The 21,144-nt window shown below is 41.4% G+C and overlaps 1 protein-coding gene across 1 annotated transcript in view; it reads left to right on the forward strand.

The window, feature by feature from the left end:
* The first annotated feature begins 16,812 nt into the window (after positions 1-16,812).
* hdac7a (histone deacetylase 7a) overlaps positions 16,813-21,144 on the forward strand; it is a 57,226-nt gene continuing 52,894 nt past the window's right edge. The window contains exon 1 of the mRNA XM_046395910.1: positions 16,813-17,026. Coding sequence (XP_046251866.1) covers positions 17,008-17,026 — 19 coding nt within the window. The 5' untranslated portion in view covers positions 16,813-17,007. The remainder of the gene's footprint in view (positions 17,027-21,144) is intronic.

Here is a 21,144-nt window from a genome sequence, read left to right on the forward strand (position 1 = left end):
TCCTTTGTTTGTTTTTTTAACTCCTCTCTTTCCATTCCGCAGAGCATATGAAAACAACAATTTGGGTCTTGTTTTAGGCACAATAGAAAATCACCACATCAGTCATTCAACATTTCTAATACCACTGTAATTTCTCAGAACAATTAGCTCCAAATCATCACATAATTACTTTACACAAAACACTTTTTAAACATATTAAACTAGACACTCCCCATCTCCTCTACTTATTTTTCCTTTCCTCCTTCTGCCGCTGTATGTAAATCTGCTCCTTGGGGAGGATTAATCTCTGTCATCTCTTTCAAAAACTTCTGCACTTTCCCTCATGCTTTTTTTTTTCTTTTTCAGCTGAACTCGATGGCTGTCACTGTAGGATGTGTGTGTGGGTTGGGAGGAATTCTGGGGTAGGAAAAAACCTCCTCCGCTCTGACTTCTTGGTTTGACCTGTGTTTAACATGCTGTCTGCTATGGCAATCTACTACTACTACTACTGCTGCTGCTGCTGCTGCTGCATTCATGGAAATTGTCTCTGTGCAGGGTGGGCGACCTGCTCAGATTGCATCAAGGGGGCTGGTGGGCGAGTAAATTGTTTTGTTCTCCCAGATTTGTACTGCAGCTGACCTGCAAAAATCTGTATAACATCTCACTTTGCTGATGTTGGCCTTCATCCAGCGATATGGTGGAAGTACCTCTCTGCACAACCTTTGACCTTGCAGAATTCACTTTTCACAAAGGCAGTGATGTGAGGCTTCCAACCAGTGAATGATTTATGAGCAAATATTCACCATAATAGACCATAAGATGACATCTCAGTCTCCTACAGCTTGTCCTTAATTAGTGTGTGCACCTTATTGTTATATGTTCAACAGGAACAATAATAACTCTTTATATCCACTGGGCTTAGGTGTGTCAGGCAGCTCAAAGATGGATGAGGGTCATACAGTATGCACATGACTTTAAGCCTCATCTTTTGACCTTTTATTTTTAAAAAAAACATTTGAAAAATTTTGAAATGTTATTATTAGATGGGCATTCCACAGATTTTAAATAATGAGTGAAATACTACTCAACCTTTGAAAAGAATTGCGTGTCTTCAGTGGTTCTGTAGAGTGCATATGAAGAGTGGTGATAGCAGAAGTGTTTTTTTTCTTTGTTGCAGCTGAATCTAAATGGATGAATCATCATTAAAGTGTGAAGGTGAAACTGCTAAAAATCACATTCAGTAACGGTATAATGACTTAACAGTAACAGTGTTAACAATAACAGTACCAGTATTAAAATGGTCATTTCCCGTCTCATCCTGCTGCGTCTTGTAATTGTCAGTTGCGTGGGCCAAAGTGTGAGTACTGTGAAAAGAAATTTAGTTGGAAACATTAAGGGGATGTCTGAGGTTGGCAAGCTCTTGCTCTGTTGCCATCAGCAGATATTAGTATGATGCAGAGCGGAGGTATGTGTGGAGCTAAGGGAGAAGTGTGATGCCTTGAACATTTAGGGAAAACTGCACTTTAATTGTTCAAACCCCAGGAACATAACATTAGGTGAACAATACACAACTTTAGACCAAGCATTGTCAAGCTGCAAATTACTGAAACACTGTATCAACCACAATTAGCTGACCGCTTTTGTTCACTTTTCTATAACGTGTTGCATGGAGGCAGCTGTGCGTCCACGTCAGCACTGACCACAGCTTTCTTCACTCAGCCGGTCACTTGGGTGGGGTCACTGCGACTAATAAGAAACATGCGCATGCACACAAATACAAACAAATGCACTGACTGTTATATATTGCTCAACAACACTCATGCTAGGGTCTACACATACACAACTCCTTAAAGAGGAGGCTGCACAGTGCATTTGTGCAAGTGTTTGCAAGAGAAATTCATCTTCAAAACATAGCTTGTATTCTGTTTGATATAGAAAATGCTTGTCCTTGCTTTGCTTGGTTTCATGAGAACATAATAAGCAGACAGTAAGTAATAAATGTCTTTAAGACTCATTTCAGTGCCTAGCCCATATTGATACTAGCCTGACTAAGTGCTAAGTTGACTGGCTAGCCTGGCCAGCTTGCCCTGTTTTAGTCAGGTTTTCACTTCTGAGTTGAATCTACACTTGCAGCTCTGATTCACAGTAATTAGACGTGAGCTATCACCGTCACTGTCAAGGATCTCAGCATTAAACACAGCATTTGTAATTCCCTTGAAACAAAAGAGCGTTCAGAACACAAGAGAGGATGAATTTCAGCATAATAATATGACAATTACTATTTTTGACTTTTATGATTTGAAAATTGTTATTCTGATAGTAACCTATAATATTGTGAAAACTACCACTTGCATTATCTTATTATTATGCCATGATTATCACCATATTTGTGCAGTGTGCAGTGCTTCCAAAAAAACACAATTTGCATAATGTGTTGATCAGTGAGCTTTAGCCATGCTGAGCTAAGCTAACCAGGTGATGACTCCACCTATTTACTGTACCAGCATTCCTGTAAGTCTTCTCATCTATCTCTTTGAAACTGTGTTTCCCAAAATGTCGAAAAAAGTCCTCTAATGCAGAAGTTCAACAAACATGATCCAAAGACTGGAAATTGTGAAAGAAATGAATTGTGACATGTAATGTATCATAGCTGACTCAAGACATGACCAAGAAGGGAGGGAGCCCACACACTGGTTATTTTAATTTTGTTTATTTTTACACAACTATACAAAAAACTAAGCTAACAGCCAAGGGGAAAACAGCAGTGGTGATGCAGCACACACTATAAAATTAATCAAAGCAAACAAAGCCAAATAGTAGAGGAAAGTCATTTAGTCCAGATAAACCAAATGCCCCTCACAGCTCTAAAGAATCAACATATTTTCACATCTGGGGGAAAATAAACAGGCTAAATTGCATTTCACTTTAGTTTCAAGGTCATGGTATTGTGCATACTGTCACACTGCCATGACTTGTTGAGACATCTAAATAGAGCAGAGTCATCGTTAGTGTCATAAGTAACACCTGTGCTTTTCCTGCTATGACAAGTCAAAGTGTCCGCTGTGTAAAAAGGTATATTGTGCCAATGAACCGAAGTTGACTAAATGTCTCCATGTCAGCATTTCATATTCAGTGATTGAGAAAAACAACAGAAAACAACTCAACATATAGAGAAACATTTATCTGTACTTAGACCTCATTGGTGACTTTGTTCAGTCTAGAAAAGACCTGACACTTAAATCACCACCTGGAAATTAGATCATCTACATTTACTACCTAAAAATAATAGGATTCCAAGATTAACATAATGTGTCTTCACAGTTTCTCAAGACAGTAAATTATTTATTTTTCAAAAATCTTTGAAACAGAGAGGAGTGCATTCTTAGAGTTCCATCTTTACAGGTCAGGACAAGGTCTCTGGCCTCTGACCTGGTCAGCGACTTGTCACCTCAGATACTGAGTGCTTCAGTTACGACGACTACAGGGCAGATGCTGAGGTTTTAATTTTTGAGTAAGTATATCTAACAAGTTGTGGTTTACCTTTAAATGTTTATCAAACCTCTGGATCAACTCACTTTGCATCCTTTCAGAGGAACAATGTAGTCTCAGCCTACAATCCAACTGTATCATATCCATCATCACAATGCCAGATGTGATTATGAGCCCCACTGCTCTATACTGGTCTAAAAATATTCCAGATTCCGCAGTGAGTCCTGGTTTAGAGGACTGTAATTCTGTGTGTGTGCAGTCACAGGGTCAAGGTCCCCATCAAAGAGGATATGACTTCACGAGACTCTGAGGTCTCTGCAGTACCTCGGGGGGAAGGCTGGTATGTGTTCAAACACAAATACACACACACACACACACACGCACACCTGCAAACTCACGCTTGCTTGCACAATTGCAAGACACAAGCAAGCACAACAGGGCAGGAACAAACATATGGGTACTTTAAACACACACACACACACACACACACACACACTCTGGCCTGTCACCTCCCATGCCGGGTGCTGAGTGTGTTATTTATTTTAGCCAGCCTGTGTGAGAGTTAAAAATGGAATGTTTCAGCTGCATTAAACACTTCCTGTTTTGACAACTCCCTCCCTGAGCTGTTACCTCAGCTAAATAGTCCCAGTGCGCTAAGTAATGACGGTGTGACACACAGAAAGAATGTGTGTGTTTGTGTCTAAATAAAATGTGTACACTGCCTCTAGGTTGTTCTCTTGACGTATGTGTTATTGCACATGTTCCACACCGGTTGCTTGCTTTTGTGCACAAAGGTGCACAGAGTGGACAGTCTTGTTGTTCTTGTTGCATGGTTGCTTGCACTTCTTGTGTCTGAACATTTGCATCAAAACAAGAGCAGGAAGAATGCTTAATTTCAAGTGTACCTCTCATTTCAGCAACATGTTCAGGTTTCCCAGTATTTTTTGGTAAACAGTAAAATCACTTCTTTAAACCACAGGTCAGAACACACATCTGGGCTTGCTGGGCACCTAAGTGGGTCTCTTGGATCAGTAAAACATCACTACGAGGGTGGTCACGCTGAAATGCACTGCAGACATCCATTTTTAAATTAAATGTATATTTGAGAAAGCAGGCCACGGAGGTTCTGTTTGCTCCAATACAGCTGCAGATTGGCCAGTTGGTATACAACTCCAGTTGCTCAGTAGCCCAGGGACTCCATTGTCTCTGGACCCTGTTGTGCTCCTCATAATGAACCACACATTTTCAGTGGGAGACAACTGAAGACAACGGGTCTCAACTGCAGGCAGGCCAGTCTGCTAAATGCACTCTTCTACCACAAAACCATGCTGTTGTAACACATGCAGAATATGGCTTCACTGTCTTGCTGGAATAAGAAAGAATGTTCCTGCAAAATATGTCATCTGGATGGCAGCACATGTTGCTCTACAACCTTGAAGTATCAGTTTCAGCATTAATGGTGTCTTCTTCTCCTTAGACCACAGCACACCACACTTCATCTATCCAGCTCAGATGAGCTCAGTCCCAGAGAGGTCTGCAGTGTTTCTGGATGTTGTTGATACATTATATAGACAAAAGTATTCCAACACACTTCTTTATGGGGTTGTTTTTCAGGGGTTGGGCTTGGTTTCTTACTCCAGTGAAGGGAAATCTTAATGCTTTAGGACAATGCTATGCTTCCAACTTTGTTTGGTGTGGAAGAACTTCACTGGCCCACACAGAGCCCTGACCACAACCCCATTGAACACCTTAGGGATGAACTGGAACAGAGACTGCGAGCCAGGCCTTTTAGTCCAACATCAGAGCCTGACCTCACTGCTGTACACTCCAAAATCTTGTGGAAAGCCTTCCCAGAAGACTGGAAGCTGGTATGGCTGTAAAGCTGTCCACATATTTATAATGTGATGTCATTAAAGTCCCTGTTGGTGCAATGGTCAGGTGACCCAATACATGGTTTTTGCTTTGCATGGCAGAATCTTAACACTTGTAGATGAATATGCAGTGATGATCTGTGTCCCAGAGCTCATGTAGTAAGATCCTTTTTCTTTTTCAGTTTTCAATGCAATGCTGTGTGAGGGATTGAAAATCCTTGGCTTTCAGTGCTGTTTTTCGACCTCGCTCCTTACAGGCAGAGATTCCCATGGATTCTTTGAACCTTTTATCATGCATGGTAGATGGCAAAATCCATAAATTCGTTGCAACTCTGTGTTGAAAACTGTTAAACTTTTGAACCACTTGACGTGCAGTTTTTTCACAAAGTGATGAACCTTGCGTCGTCCTTGATTGTGAACGACAAGGATGTCACTTTCATGCCCAACCATAATACTGTCACCACTGAACCTGTTTACCTGTGGAATATTCCAAACAGCTGATTTTTGCTGTTTTTTTTCTTTAGTAGCCTAAACTCATTTGAAAATGTTGCTGGTATCAAATTCAGAATGAGTGTTCATTTACAAAAAAATAATAGTTTATCAGATGAAACATTAATATCTATCTATCTATCTCTGTAACTGCACCCCTAATCTCACCACAGGGTCCATTTAGAAGCTGTTCTGCTGATCTTCATCACGTCCTCATCAATCAACAATCCTCATCAGATAAAATTTGTCTTGTCATCATCAAATTGCAGATGCAATTTAGAAATGGGAAATGAGAGTTGAGAAAATAATCTCACCATGAGGTCTATTGTTTTTCTGTCGATACTAATGATCTTCATGAGCAGATGAAGCCCCTGATTAGAGGTCTTTACAGATCCACAATGACTGGACAATGTGTCTTCCAATGAAGATCATATAATATACTCAAGAATATCTCAAGAATCTTAACAAGTTCCATATATCACCTTTTGTTTATTGCAACGACAAAATAAACAATCATAACCTTACAAAATGAGAAGGTACTGAGCAAGACGTTACAACAAAACACATCACTCCTTTCACTGCCAGGTTTATTAATCATGCAAATCTCTGTTGTATAAGATTTGTAATCAAGACATCTTCACTGCTCATTCCATAAAGATGATTGAAAACAGATAATCATCTAATAGCAGAAATCCTGTATCCAGATGTCTAATCATGTGATTTTTGGCAAAATCCCTGCTGTTCTCTGCCCAAATCACTCACATGTTTTTCAGACATTCTGCTGACAAACCAAAGAAAACATAAACTCCTGCAGAGAGAAGTGAGCTGCTGCAGACGAGAGCTGATTACATCTTTACACATGTGACATTGTTGACTTCTGGCTCAGTGAAGTTACAGGTGTTTCCAACAACAAAGTATATGATCTCAGAGACACACACATGTCCCACCCACGAGCTCACCACTGAGACAAACCAACATATATACAGTACATATATATATATATGTATACCTATAGAGCTATGCCATATGAAGAGTTTGTGGTGCTGCTGCCGACCTTATCTGTATTTTGAATATGTGCGCGCACACACACACACACACAGCAACATGCAAGAAAACACACTTGAATGCACAGACACATTTTTTTTTCCTTACCGTCACTGAACATATTTGTCTTTCTCACTAACAAGTCCTCTTCTAGTCTGAACACACACACACACACACACACACACAAGCACATACACATACACAACTCGCTTTACAACAATTTCACTCCCTCGGTCCCAACACAACCGCCCACAAGCACAAACACACACACACACACACACTCCCTTCCCTTTCCCTGCCTTGTCTTTAATCCCTGCAGCTGTTGCTCTTACTCACACTGCTGCCTCCTCCAGACAAAACCTCATCTGTGTGTGTGTATAAATGTGTGTGTGTGTGTGTGTGAGAGAGAGAGAGAGAGATAGAGCAAGAGAGAGAGAAGAGAGAGTTACAGATAGGAAAGCTAGATTCTGAATGAAACAGGTGGGACAGAAAAAGCGAGGGTAAGACTTGAATGAGAGGTGAAAGAAAAATCCCCCACCAGTTTCCCCCTGAGAGAACCTCCATCCTCCCTTTCTCCTAGACCCATTGTGTTCCCTCTCCACCTCCTTCCGCCATCCATCCATCTCCACATCCTTGGTAAATACACACTTGGCATTCGGATATCACAAATCTATCATCTCCATCTGGCTTCATCATGAATGTTAAGTGGAGAGTTGGCTGTGTGCAAGTGATAGCTATATATATATATAGTACGGATATTATGTCTCTGAAACTACGGCTGTGGTTTGGATACACTTCATTTCTGTCGTGTTCTAACTGAACAGTCTGATAAAGTAGAGCGTGTTTCCAAATTACTATACACAAGGGAGGAAATTTTAGCTTTCCATTCCATTCATATCTATTATCCGTGATGAATTACCCCTGATGATGTCATCTCTGCCGTTTTCTCAAAATCAATATCTAGAATGAATGAAAATGAATGATGCTCTTCGAGAAGCCCATTGACCCAGGTCACACCATGTTTGTAGACAAGTCCGCTGGCTCTGCCTAAAGTTTGCAGACTGAGATCCAATGCCAGTGTGGGCATACACAAACTTTGGAGAACATTTTGTAACTTCAAATGTCTATGATATAAATCACAATCCTTTCTAAAGTGCTGGATGCTACAAGCACCTCAAGTCCACATATGCATCAGCTACGGAGGCTTGATTTCCATGGTGTCGCTCACCTCAGCTGGTAAAAACTGACCAAAATCTGCTGCAGCTTTCTGCTGGTAAAACCTTCTAGAAAATGGCTTCGAGGCTTAGAGTGTTATTGCATAATTCTCAGTCTCTGTATAAATCACCCTCAGGTGCTGTCACTGTATCCACAGAGCTACTATATAACTCTGTGTCATTTTAATGGGCTATATCAAATGTGCATGTCATAGCCAGATGTCTACATCCACACATGCTATTGCGCTGAAGAACCCAAATTACACACACCAGTTTGTGCACACGGCGGCGTTCTTTTCTCATCAATGGAATTTTAGCCTCCTATTTATAAATACTCTGCAAACAGTCAGCTATTAGGTATTACAAATAGGTAATTAGTAACCTCAAGGTACCATTTATTATGTATATTATGATTTATATTGTTCAATAAATAAATGTATAGAAATAAAAATAACTGTTAACTTAGAGTGACTGAGCACATTTCATCCACTTTTGTCCATTTTGTTCTTTTCGGAGCATTGGAGTTTTTAATGTTCATTCAGTAATTTCTGACTCTGTGGCTGTCATAAACAGCTGTAATGTGTTGGACAGAGTGACCTGTCTCCGCTGCCTCCACAAGGCTTGTGTACATCGCTGGCAGCGTCATGTACACACTGATGTTTGGATGAAAGCAGGATCTATTTACATTAGAGTTAGGCCGAAACAACAAGCTGTTAAACATGTTAAAGTTTGACTGCTTGTGCAGGCTGCATGCTCCTAACAATGTGCTGTTGTTAGGGGCTGATTCATTTCTGTTTTAGTCTGACTGGTCACCAGATATTCATCCTGTTAGACTACTAGCACACATGGTAATGTTCCTTTGCTGTAAAGTCTCTAAATCTAGATTTGTGAATATCAACATTTTATCCCGAGACGCCTCCCTGTTTTCATGATGGCATCAAGAAGTAAATTCAGGACATGCCATATTAGGTGTGTATGAATGAGTGTAAGGCAGCTTTGTTGCCACAGCAACAGCACCCATGGGTTATTTGAATGTATCGTCTACTTCACAATTCACACTGTCAGTCAAACATTTACAGTCAGTGCAGCAGCTCTACTTTCTTGATGATCTCATATGTTCTATACATTCAGAGTATGTGTGTGTGTGTGCCCTATGTGGTTCAATAGCAGTGAAGAAAAAGACTTGACCCGTGTTAGAAGGCTCCTGCCTGAGAGACCAGAGCCACACCACTTAACCTCTGCATCTCTCTCTCTCTCTCTCTCTCTCTCTCTCACACACACACACACAATCCTTTCCACATCTATTCACCGTAAAAATCCCCCAACATATGGATGCTATAAATTCAAACAGACCAATAAATTCTTGAGCGACACATTTCAGCTTTTTGGTTTTTTGGTTTTTTTCAGTAGAATTATTTTGACTCCTTTGGGTTTGATGCTGGCGTTCATAAGAAGTTAAAACCATAATTCTTTCCAAAAAGACAGCTGGCACGTTAAATCAGCCGTGATATTGACGAGGCGTACACTTTGACACTAGGGGTTCGAACAGCTCTGTTCAAACATTTCTGAGAAGAAGTCAGAAGCGTGGGCTGAGTTTTTGTACCACCACTTTATTGAAGGAGAAAAATAAGTTCGCTAAATGTTATTTTAATCGATGATTACATTCCTGACATGCATTTCATTCTTTACTGATAACAACAACAACAATGAACTGTGCCAGGGTTTTATCAAAAGGTCAGTCGACAAACTCTCCCTTTAGACACCTTAATTATAATAAATGTGTGAACATCAAAGTGATGACAAAAGGTTAGACATTCAAAGCAATTCACCTGGCCAAAGTTTCCGAGGCAAGACGTTTTAAGGCCTCGCTTCCTAAATTATGCAGCCTTTCAGCAACTGCTAATAAAACAAGATGACAAAACAATGTGCGCTGCTGCATGTTGGGTAGGAAGTGAGTGAGTGCTGGGAAGCCGGGGAGTATTGCATGTCATCTAACACTAACATTCCTTAAGTAGGTCAAGTAGAGAAGTGATTCCCAGCCTTTTCCATAAACCTACTGATGTAATGCTGACCTACAAAACAGCAGCAGCTGCTGGGATCGGGGGTCTGGACCCCATCTTATCCCCTCCTTCCTCGTCCTTCCTGCTCCTCCTCCTCCTCGTCTCCTTCCTTTCCTTTCCTTTCCTTGGTTTGCTTGCGTTATTTCACTCATGCAAAGTGTGCTGTTAGACTGGGCTGACTGCGTTGACTGAAGTAATTACCTTTAAAGGTGTTTGGAAAATCTTGATTTTTAGGTTTACATAACTGCGCCACACTGTTTACATCTGGGTTTCATTGCAGTGGTTTGTGGAGGAAGTTCCCACCCCTTCATTTGATCGATGGACTGAGTCAGAGGTGTCCCAGGTGACAGTACCAGCAGTGGGCGCACCAGGCAGCAGCTGAGGAACGTGATCACTCTTAAGGCTGCTTTAATGGTTGTTTTTCTCACTTTGGGGGTGTTGAAAACTCAACATGGACAAAATGTCTCCTTATACAGTTGTTGTGGTGAACTTGCTAACAAACCTTTGTCTGTGCGCAGCCAGCAAACATGGAGAAACATTTTTTATTACATTTATTAACATTTGTTTGGAGTTTTGTTTCTGGCTACCTGGTTAATGCCAGTCCAGTACTCACTCTCCTTCGGCTCATCCCTCCAGAGGGAAATATCTGACCCTTTAGCTCGGTTTATTAATACTTTTTTTTGCTGAAAGCAGCTGCCTGATGCTGAAAATGTGGCTGATGTGACAGGTTAGAGTGAACCGGACAGTGAAGTAAAACCAAAGCAATGACATGAGCAAGGCTCTGTAGTCCTGAGACGATAATTCGTAATTAAAAATGAATTATTTATTTATTTATGCATAACAGACACGTCCAGACGCAGTTCAATGGACGCATGGTCTAACACACACTCTGTTTTCTCTTCATTTGCTAAATGCGTTGCTAATTTTACCAGCTAGGCTAATCACTAACTTTATCTGTCTGCTGTTAATGGTGACAGGCTTGTCCTCTGAATTGAGTTTATCAGAGCTGGTGACATAAAATTATTGAAAAGTGCATCTTTAATGTAGTGTGTTAATTAGTTACCAATGTTATAAAGAAGGGTTGACACATCAAGACAGATGAATGCTGCTGGCACTCATATACGAGGTATTTTGTCTTCACTTTTCTACAGGGGGAGGAAGTGGGGATGTGTCATCCATCTTTATACATGTCAAAGGTCATAATTCCAACTGTCCCTGGATTTTGTTCTTACTGCACCATAACAAGCCTCTGCAGCTGGTACATGGGACTTTCTTTGTTGTCCTGGGTTTCTATGAACAGGCTATGCACAGTCTGCCCTAACTTAGTATTAACATTTGTTCGGCCCACCATCTATTTAAAGATCTGTCTGCTTTGAATTATGTTTTTTGCCAGCAGTGCTATCAGCTAGGAGGAACCTAAACCACATAAACCCTGTTTTATACACACCTGCATGCCTCTGGTTTAAATAAACATCCTCACATATGTTCTTTCATATCACATGTTCAGTGTGTGGGTGCCAGTGCTGTGTAGGTGTCAGACCATTTTCGAAGATAGTTCAGTTTGGACTTGAGACTTCACATGCTTTCTGTCAAAAACTGAACCCTGACCTCTGCTGAATTCTTGGTTTTCACCAGTGAGCCAAATTAGATTTTATCTTTTTCCCCACAACATTTTTCAACACATGTGTAAGCCCACGGTTTTCTTCAACTCTTCATCACTGACAGAGCAAAAGCTGTATGTGGACTTTTTGATGAATATCTTTATCCACTAAGGGTGAACATACATTTCTTAGATTTACTGATTAGATTTACAGGAATCTTCATTTCAGCCTGTAGCAGTAGTTCATCTGTATATACATGATGAGACGTCTGAGTTACAATGAAACGTACGGTGATGTGTAAATGATTGCAGGGCTGTAAGTTGTCAGTCTCTGATTGACAAAACAGCTCATTGCGAACTGTTCTGAGTGTTCAGGCCTCTGTATCTTGTGTTCTTTATTCTGACAGTAGGACTGATTAGTGAGGCTTAGCAGACGACGTTGGTAACCAAAACAGAGGAGGGGAGGTGGAAATACACAACACAGTACACTCACTCACTAATCACTGTGTACAAGCATGACACCCACATCTGGAGCCATCTTTCCGTGTGTGTGAGTGAGTGAGAGATGGCGAGTGAGAACAGGAGTTTAGACCGACATAAAAGGTGTGTGACGGTTTGTGTGTGTGTGTGGTTATGACAAAGATTTATGTGTCTGTGGTTTGTTGACGTTACACAAAAGTCGAGAAGGGGTTGCTGGTTTGATTCTCGCTAGTGACGTTACCAAAGGCAATTGGAAATTAACTTAAGCTAAAAATCTTAATTGTGTTTGTGTTAGTAACAGGCTTTTTTGTTTTTGTTTTTTGCTTTGTAAAACTACCATGAGCATCACTTGATCTTGCATTAGATCAACCAGATATTAGTGTGATGTTTGGACATATTTCGGCAAAAATAAACTAAATGAATGTGATGTTAAACTTGTATATGATAGAACAATTAGACAGCTATAATTAATAATTAAACAGCTGGAACTGCTAAGCTAATTGCTACAGTCTGTGCAGAGCAGAAAGGCAAGCTTACCCTAACCCCTACCCAAATTTTTGTTTGTTTGTTCTTTTCAGACCCTATTCTTAATTAACTTTTTTGTTTGTTTGCTTTTTGAGAATACTCAGTTGTACTTATATCAATTTAATGTGAGTACTTAAATACAGAAATTACTTAAAATAGTTTCGATATTTTGTAGCCAAATGGACCTCGCCCTCGTATTGAGTCATTTTAATGACAAACACGTTCTTTGCTTTTGGACATTTACACACACACACTCATTTTTTTTTTTTTTTTTCACACACACTCCTTATGTTTGCCATGCATTTGATGGTGATTTACTGCATTGTTTTATTTGGCCAAAATGAGACTCAGATGTGTTGAAGAAGTCTGATAAACAACCTGCAGCGAGCCAGCCGCTTCACTGGGCTGCATTACACAGAATCGGTGGAAAAACCTGCAGATCTGACCTCTTGCTTGAAATTAAAGCAAGTATTTTTATTAAAATATTTCATCATAGGGACTAAAAAGAGACTTCAGTGTCTTACTGTGGGACCCAGGATTACATGTTGTTAGCATATTTGCCAGAAGGAGGCCTGCAGCTTATTTTGGGTCCATATCCTAAGTTTAAGAAACCTGGGAGAGGAGGGCAAACAAAGTCATTCCAACAACTGATTCTCATCATATAAACTGATGTAGCTCTGCGTTCTGCATCTCCACCCTGATTTTAGTGACTTTGACTCCCCACACATCATTTTCTTTGGAGGCTGTCAGAGAAACCTCCACAGAGAGACCACCAAACTTCCAAAGGAAAAAAAAAGGTTTGGTTTTAATTAGTGTTTAGTGCTTTTACAACTGGACTGCAAAGCTATAAATTAAAAGTGTTGATGTAATTAAAAAAAAAAGAAGATGTTGGATGATTTTGATTCCAAGCTATTCAATGCTCACCATGCTTAACCTGTCACAAGAGAGCTTGCATAAACAGTGAAAGATCCCTCAGCTTAACCCAAAGTGATCTCTCATAATCTCCAACACCAAGCCAGAACATGCTCAGTCTTTTTCTATCCAAGCCCAAAACAATCTGCACAAAAATCTGCTGTTAAATCTGTACTGTGTCATTGTGCTGATCAGTATTTATAGACTTCAAATTCTTCTGGCAACAACAATGAATCTCTGGCCCATTTGACTGCAATGTATCTTTCCAGACATTTGCAGCTGAGCAGTATTTCAAACTGCATGTCAACCTTCATCCATGTTATTTGGCTAGCAGTCTTCTTTATCCCAGCCTTTTGCTGACTGATTTCTTAGCACGTTACCACAACCAGCTGATGATGAAGCTGCGCAAAACGGAGGAACTTTCAGTTTATAGGCATAGCATCTTTTCCTGTCCTCTCAAGAAAAGAGGCTGCATCATTTTTTGCTGTTGTTGTTGTTGTTGTTGTTTGAATGTTCAAAATAAGTTTAACTGACAAGCACCACAGGTGGCTGTGTGACTGTTGACTGAAGAGGTGTGACGTCACAGAATCTCACAGGGAAGATGTCAGTGTGTGTGTGTGGCTGGGTGACTATGCTTATTTCCTGAACCATAACCAGACTGAAATGTCTCCAGCACTACTGGATGGATTGCCATCGTTACACCCCCGTTGAGGTGGAGCCTTGGGGTTACTGGGGGCTGTAACACAACAATACAACAACCAAATAATTTAATGGAGCCAAGTTGTTGGAGAAGATCTAGTATTTTATTATTATACCAAACTAAACTTAACAAGAGTTTTTACCAAAAATGTCAGGGGAGGAGGGAACTGGGATCCCTGAATAATGATTGGCCAGCTTCAGGCTCCAATGGACCAGTCAGCAGCATAGCCCCACTACACAGGTGAACCCATCCTAGGAGCTGGCACCTGAGGAACACAAGAGAAAGAGAGAGAGAGAGAGAGAGAGAGAGAGAGAGAGAGAGAAACAGTAGAGACACACACACACACACACACATAGTGCCCATGCCTGCCATAACACCATGATCATTTTTACAGACATTTTCAATAACATCCTCTGACATTAATTTCACACGAAGTTCAGATCAGATTTTAACCCATTCAGTACTTTGGTTTGTAGCCAAATGTCTGCTAAACCATGACAATCCCTATCAGCTGTAGTTTGTGTCTAGTGCTAATTATCAAATGTGAGCATGCTAAAAAAACTTAACCAAAGCAGAATTTATACTTTCAGCATCTGAGGATACGTGCGAGTTGGAGATTTCGCGATTTCGTGAGTGAACGTCTGCGTACCTCCAGTGTCTTGTGACTGCACAGCTACCACTTTATAACAATTGATGACATACGTTTTTGTGGAACACAGTCTCCAAGCACACTTCGGAAAGTATTATAGATTGAGCTACTGTATGTCCATGGGATCCACAGCTGCGAGCACAGTAAATTTTATCTCTGCTTAATTAATATGTAGCATTTCTGCATTTAAATGACTATGCCTTTGTTCTATATTTGGTGGAGCTGTGTACATACCTTATCTCACATTTTTGTCTTTTAATGACGATGCATTATTGTATCTCTGAAGTCATTTAGTATCAGATTGGTCAATTTGACATGCAGGCTTCATCTTCTCCAGCTCAGATGGTCCTTCTCTGCATTACATCCTGACACATCTGTTTGCCTTCTTCTGCCCCATATACTACGGGTCAAAAACTCCACAAGGTACTTTTAAGTCAAATTTTCCCAGCAGGGAGAAGGAAGAGACTTAATTGGATCCAACAGATGCATCTGGTTAAGTGCTGATATGGCACGGTGTGATACTTTTGCACTGAGAACATGTCTTAAATAACTCTAATAAACAACAACAGGTACAACTTGTATATCTGTTATAGTTGCTGCAATATTTAATTGCTCATAGCACCACTGAACAGCTGATTTCCAGTGTTTGGACAGTAGATGAAGCACTTCCAACACAGAGCAGACAAAGAATTGGACTAACAGCTATGGTATTGATCAACAATTACCCCCCCAACACACGCGCACATAGATTATTACAGTCAGTTTTTGTGCAAGCAGCTTGTTCCCTTCAATGACTACTTAATCAGTTCCTCCTTATGCACACACACACACTCACAACCACACACACAAAGGTTGACCCGGAGGGGAGGAAATTGAATTAGCAGGGTGTAATGCAGCTCCTTGTGTGTGTAATCAAAGCAGTCTCAGAATACAGGGCCATTGTAAGTCACTGTGGTTGGAGTCGGAGAGCCAGCGACCGCTGGGGGAAGCTGCCCTTATCACTAGATATGATTACAGCCAGGGGAATGTGTGTGTGTGAGTGTGTGTGTGTATGTGTGTGGGTGGTGGTGAGATTTGTGTGGGAGTCATGGCTGACTGATTTCATGGGGAATGTGCGTCTGAATGCTTGTGATCGTGCACAAGTGAGCATGAGAGTAATTTCAAAGAACTCTGAAATGGTGACCAGTGCAAGAAAGCTCAAAGCTTTTGAACCTACAAAAATAATACATAACGTTTCTGACATTCATCGTCACTAATCCCTAAGATCTGTTTGGATTTGGGGTTTTTATATCCTGTGGTAACAACAACAACAATAAAGAGTGTTGTTTCCACTATCATTGTTCAGTGCAGGCTGCAGGCTGTTTCCACGGTGGATGTCATTGTCTGTTAATTATTTTTGTGCTGGTATTTTGCCTCCTCCTGATATAGTGTTTCCTGCTATTGTCTTTTTCTACCAGGCTGGCTGACTCTGGACTTGAGCCAGTCGGTTCCTCCTACCTTAAAATACACACACACACACACACACACACACACACACACACTGCGATACACACATCCATAATCATGAATACACACACATACTCTCTGGTCCCCCTCTGCTCTCCCTTCCTCCTCTTGGCACTTGAGAGAAAACACAAGAAGTCAGTGATACGGCAAACCAACTGTGTGTGTGTGTGTGTGTGAGGGAGGGAGAGAGTCCACCAGTCAGTTCAGCCGGGTTAATCTCTCTCTCTCTCTCTCTCTCTCTCTCTCTCTCTCTTTCTCCCTCTCTACCTCGATCTCTCCCTCCCTGCCTCTGTTGCCTTTTGTTGCGGCCCCTCACTTTCTCAACACTTGGACAGAGGGAACTGATACCGTGTGTAAGTGTGTGTGAGTGTGTGTGTGTGTGTGTGTGCGCGTGTAGTTTGAGTCTCTTCCTCATCACTCTCGATCTCTCTGGACTGAACTGTATGTGAGCATGACTGACGGGACTTTCTAAGGCACTCCTCATGCTGAATGTTCACACCACAGACTGGTAAGGCAGCACTCCGGTTGGGAAACTTGTCTGATTTCATGCGGACTGTGTTGCAGAGGGATGAGTGTGTGTGAAAATGCCCCTTCGTATGTGTGTGCATGTGGGACATTCTTGTCTGGAAGGCAACGGGTGCAGCATTTCTAATTGTGGCTTTTTGTTTTTCAGTATTTGTGTGAGCTCAGATTTCAAGTTTGTAAGATATGGAAGCATGTCCCTTCTCTGTCGCCTGCTGTCTTTCTCCTTTCCTCAGCTCCCCATTCTGCTTCTTCCCCATATCCCCCTCTCTGCCTGGCCCAAGTTACTCAAGTTACCGGCTTCCTCCTGTTGTTATGAGCCCCGTGGTTTCTATGCAGCACTCTGAGGGCGCTCCCACGCTCTCCCAAAGAGAAAGAAAGGAAGGAAAACAACGATAACCATTTCAGAGCCACAAAAGAAGTGGGAGAAGCATGCTTGGTTTTGCCCCATGTCTCCTCTCTGCACATACATGCACGCTTTTGTCCCTTTAACACTAAGCAACTTGGACAAAAAAGTCGCTGTCTTTTGCATGTCTGGTTGGCAATCTTTTTTTTTTTTTTTTTGTTTTCTGGACAAAAGTTTTCTCTTTTCTTCGGAGGTGGTGGGGTGGCTGAGGTGGTGAGAAAATTGGAAACAGAACCACCCACAGTGGAAGTGAGTCAGTCCCGCATTTAGTGGTGTGTTGACTTTGGAAATGGCAGGGACTGAAGGGGGAGCTGGTGCTGGAGGACAGATGAAATTGTCATAAGCACACAAACATAAAGTGTCAATTTGTTAATATTTTCTGCTGTGGGTACTGGAATCCCTGGAAAGTGGGAGCTGAGTTGTGTACAACAGGCATTAAAGGAAAGCAGAAGAGATTGACGGAGAGGAGAAGTAGAAGCCAGAGGCTGTTTATAAAGGGAGGGAGCGGCTTGTGTCCATCTGGGACAATCCCAAGTGCTGAAAGCTTCCCCACCCTGATCCCAAACATCTCTTTCTCCCCTCTCTCCCTCTGTCTTTCTCTTTTTGCTGCTCCTCACAATACAGTAAGACATTTTGTTTGCAACCTGTAAAATTGCTTTTCTCCCCATTTGACAGAAACATGCTACACCCTTTCATTTACTTTCTCCTTTTTGTTTCTTTATTTCCTTTATGGTCTGCCTATATATACGTCATACGAATTTATAAACATATGCAGTCAAATATTTCATTTCCTTGTAGCTCAGTGGCTAATATTAACTAGCAAGCAGTAGCCAAGTGCTATTGTATTCTGCCACAGGAGAGATGAAGGCAGCTGTTCAACAAAGCAGCCAAAGAGCTGTTTATATGTCATTGCAAATGGAGTGCAAGCCTGCAGAAGACATTTTACACATGTTCTCTTCCTCATCATCATCCTGCTTTTAAAATTATTCTCTGCCTTCTTAGCATGTTTGGCCACAAACCAAGAAAAATAAACAAACAAAACAACATCTCCTCTTTAGTCCTCTCCCTTTGTCCAGCCAGCTTGATCACCCTCCGTCTCCTTCTCCTCTTGCCCTGTCTTCCTCCCTCGGTGCTGCCTGTGTATCCAGCGATAAGGGGACAGCGACGGTAGCACTTCCTCTTGCCACAGGAAGCAGGAAGGGTTGATTTCCAACGCAGTCTCTATGGGCAAATTCTGCACTCGGCCCGCTGGGATCCTCATCACTTTACACACATGCACACACAGGCAGATGCAAGCTTCACACACCCCCGGACAAGCATGCATGCAGTGAAATTGGGATACAGACAGAAATGCATAGGCTGTGTGTGTGTGTGTGTGTGACCTGTCTGCAGACAATGACTCCACTATATCTCTGCTGCCTGATGGTTTTCATGGGAAACCACCTGGGTAGCAGCCCAGTCTGTGTCTCTTTGACCTCAAGGTTGGCTCACAGGTCAGAGGATGATTAGCTAATTATTCCTCTGGTCACAGCAAATGTTTTGTCATCACCCTCTTTGGCCACACGGGCCGGAGGTGGCACTGTTGAGCTTAAAATAACACAAACAACCATTCATCAGTTAATGGATTCCAGTTATAAAGCAGGGTGGGAGGGCTGGGTGTGAGTGAGAGAGAAGGAGAGGGAGAGTGGGAGGCTGACATAAAGAGAAAATGGGGGGCGGGGTGTAATAGGCCGTCTGAGGGCATGAAAACCTGATGGATTTTTTGTGTAAGAGAGAGTCATACTTCTGTTTGTAGTCAAATTAAGATTTTTATAATTGTGGTGGTGGTTTCCTCATTTGTGGTTTTCAAGGTTGCTCTGCCAAAGCGGTGATGTCATCACTTATTTGAGAAGCTTGCCATTAAAGTTATGTTCAGTATCCCGAAACAAGGCAAGATATGGCGGAGCAAAGCAGAAGTACAGTAAGCAGAAGAGAAAATTGCACTTGATTCAAATTATTTCAGGCTCAATGACATATTTTTTTCACTTGCTCCAAGACAGTATTAGGAAGGTATTCATTTTCAGCACGACGCACGTGAACTGCACCATATTCAGAAAGACAATTGGGATCATTGTTTAAAAAAGTGGGCTTTATAAACGAAGCCTGAAAAGTGAGAAATTTGAGAGTCGAAGTGAACAAAGAGGAAAAGGGTTGCGAGGAGAACAGGAATATACAACACCTTTTTAAACACACTGCTGCTCCAGAGCGAACAGATTAAAGAGGGTGAAAACACGAGTCCAGCATCAACTGTTGAGCACATTCAGAGCATATAGCATCGAGATAACTAAACTTGATATCAGAATGTGATGTGATGATTGACACTTTCCAGATCCTTAAGGTAGCAACGCAGAAAGATGTTAATAGGTTGCACCAAAAGGCATTCAAGTCATTTAGACCAGACTGATCTTGAGACTGGACTACATATTCTTGGTGTTAATTCATAAGCCATACTACTTGAGCGATTTATTTTATTTCAAGAATGTCATTGGTTTCATTAAAGTCAAATCCAACTGCAATGGAAGTAGGGCTGCACCTATCAGTTGTTTTTCGGAATCCATTAATCTGCCGATTATTTTTCAGACTACTTGCTTAGTCCAAAAAACAGCAGAAAATAGTGAAAAATCACAATTTTTTAAAGCCAGCAAATTTGAGTGGGTGGTATCAAAGATTTTAATTAATTTATTTATCTATTTATTTTTTAGAAGAACTGCACTTCATGAGTCCTGAAATGCATATAACGTTCTGGCCAAATGTCCACTTTAAGTAATGGTTTTTTGCTCCATGCAGTATTTTGAACAATCATTTATTTAGTCAAAGACTTTCTAGGCTATTGCTACTGGTGCAAATGTTTTAAGAAAAGAATATGATGAGGGAGAAAGCGGCTGGCAGTAGATTGTGTGGGAGCAGACAAGGGAACAAAGAGGAAAAGGAAGGAGGGAACATTTAAGTGACACCTGTGAGTGTGACAGAGGAGGTAGGAAGGAGAGAAAGCAAAGAGGCCGGAGCAAAACTGAAAGAATACAAAGAGATTTGGGCGATTAGGAAACGTTGGAGATGTGAGCCTAAACTATGAGCAGGGCAGGGGTCAAGAGGGGTGAGTAGGTCAGAGTGGGCCCAGCAGCTCTACTTAGAACAGGATATCCTGCGAGGAAAACCCATCTGTCTCTCTGTCTTTCCCTCTCATTCTGTGTCTTAAATTCCCACAGAGGGCACAGCAGAGAGGAGAGGTGTAACCTTTCACTGAAAACACCAAAGAAAACACAAGTTCCCGACTTAGAAGCTTCACTTGCATCAGTCATCGGTGACAGAGACAGATAGCAGAAGTGTACGCCTGATGGGTTTTGACCTGAGAGTGTCTGAAGTGTTTTATAGTGTGTGATGATAGCTGTATGTTTTTCATCCTGTGCTGATGTTTGTTGCTGTTTTCATCCACTCACTGCACGGGTTACAACAGCCAAGATAAATTTCCCTGCAGGGACAACAAAGTTTGTTTTACTGTATCTTATCTGAGCCAGACAGACAGTGTGTGAAAATTATGAAACATCCCTGTTATATTTTAAAGGACTGGAAAAAATACTGCCATCCGGTTGTGGTCCTGCAACTTGTATCCTTTTTGCGAGATATTAAATTCAGTACTTAGTCTTGATGTTGCACGCGGT

The sequence above is a fragment of the Scatophagus argus genome, chromosome 8 (genome assembly GCF_020382885.2).
Source record: "Scatophagus argus isolate fScaArg1 chromosome 8, fScaArg1.pri, whole genome shotgun sequence".
NCBI classification, from domain to species: Eukaryota; Metazoa; Chordata; class Actinopteri; family Scatophagidae; genus Scatophagus; species Scatophagus argus.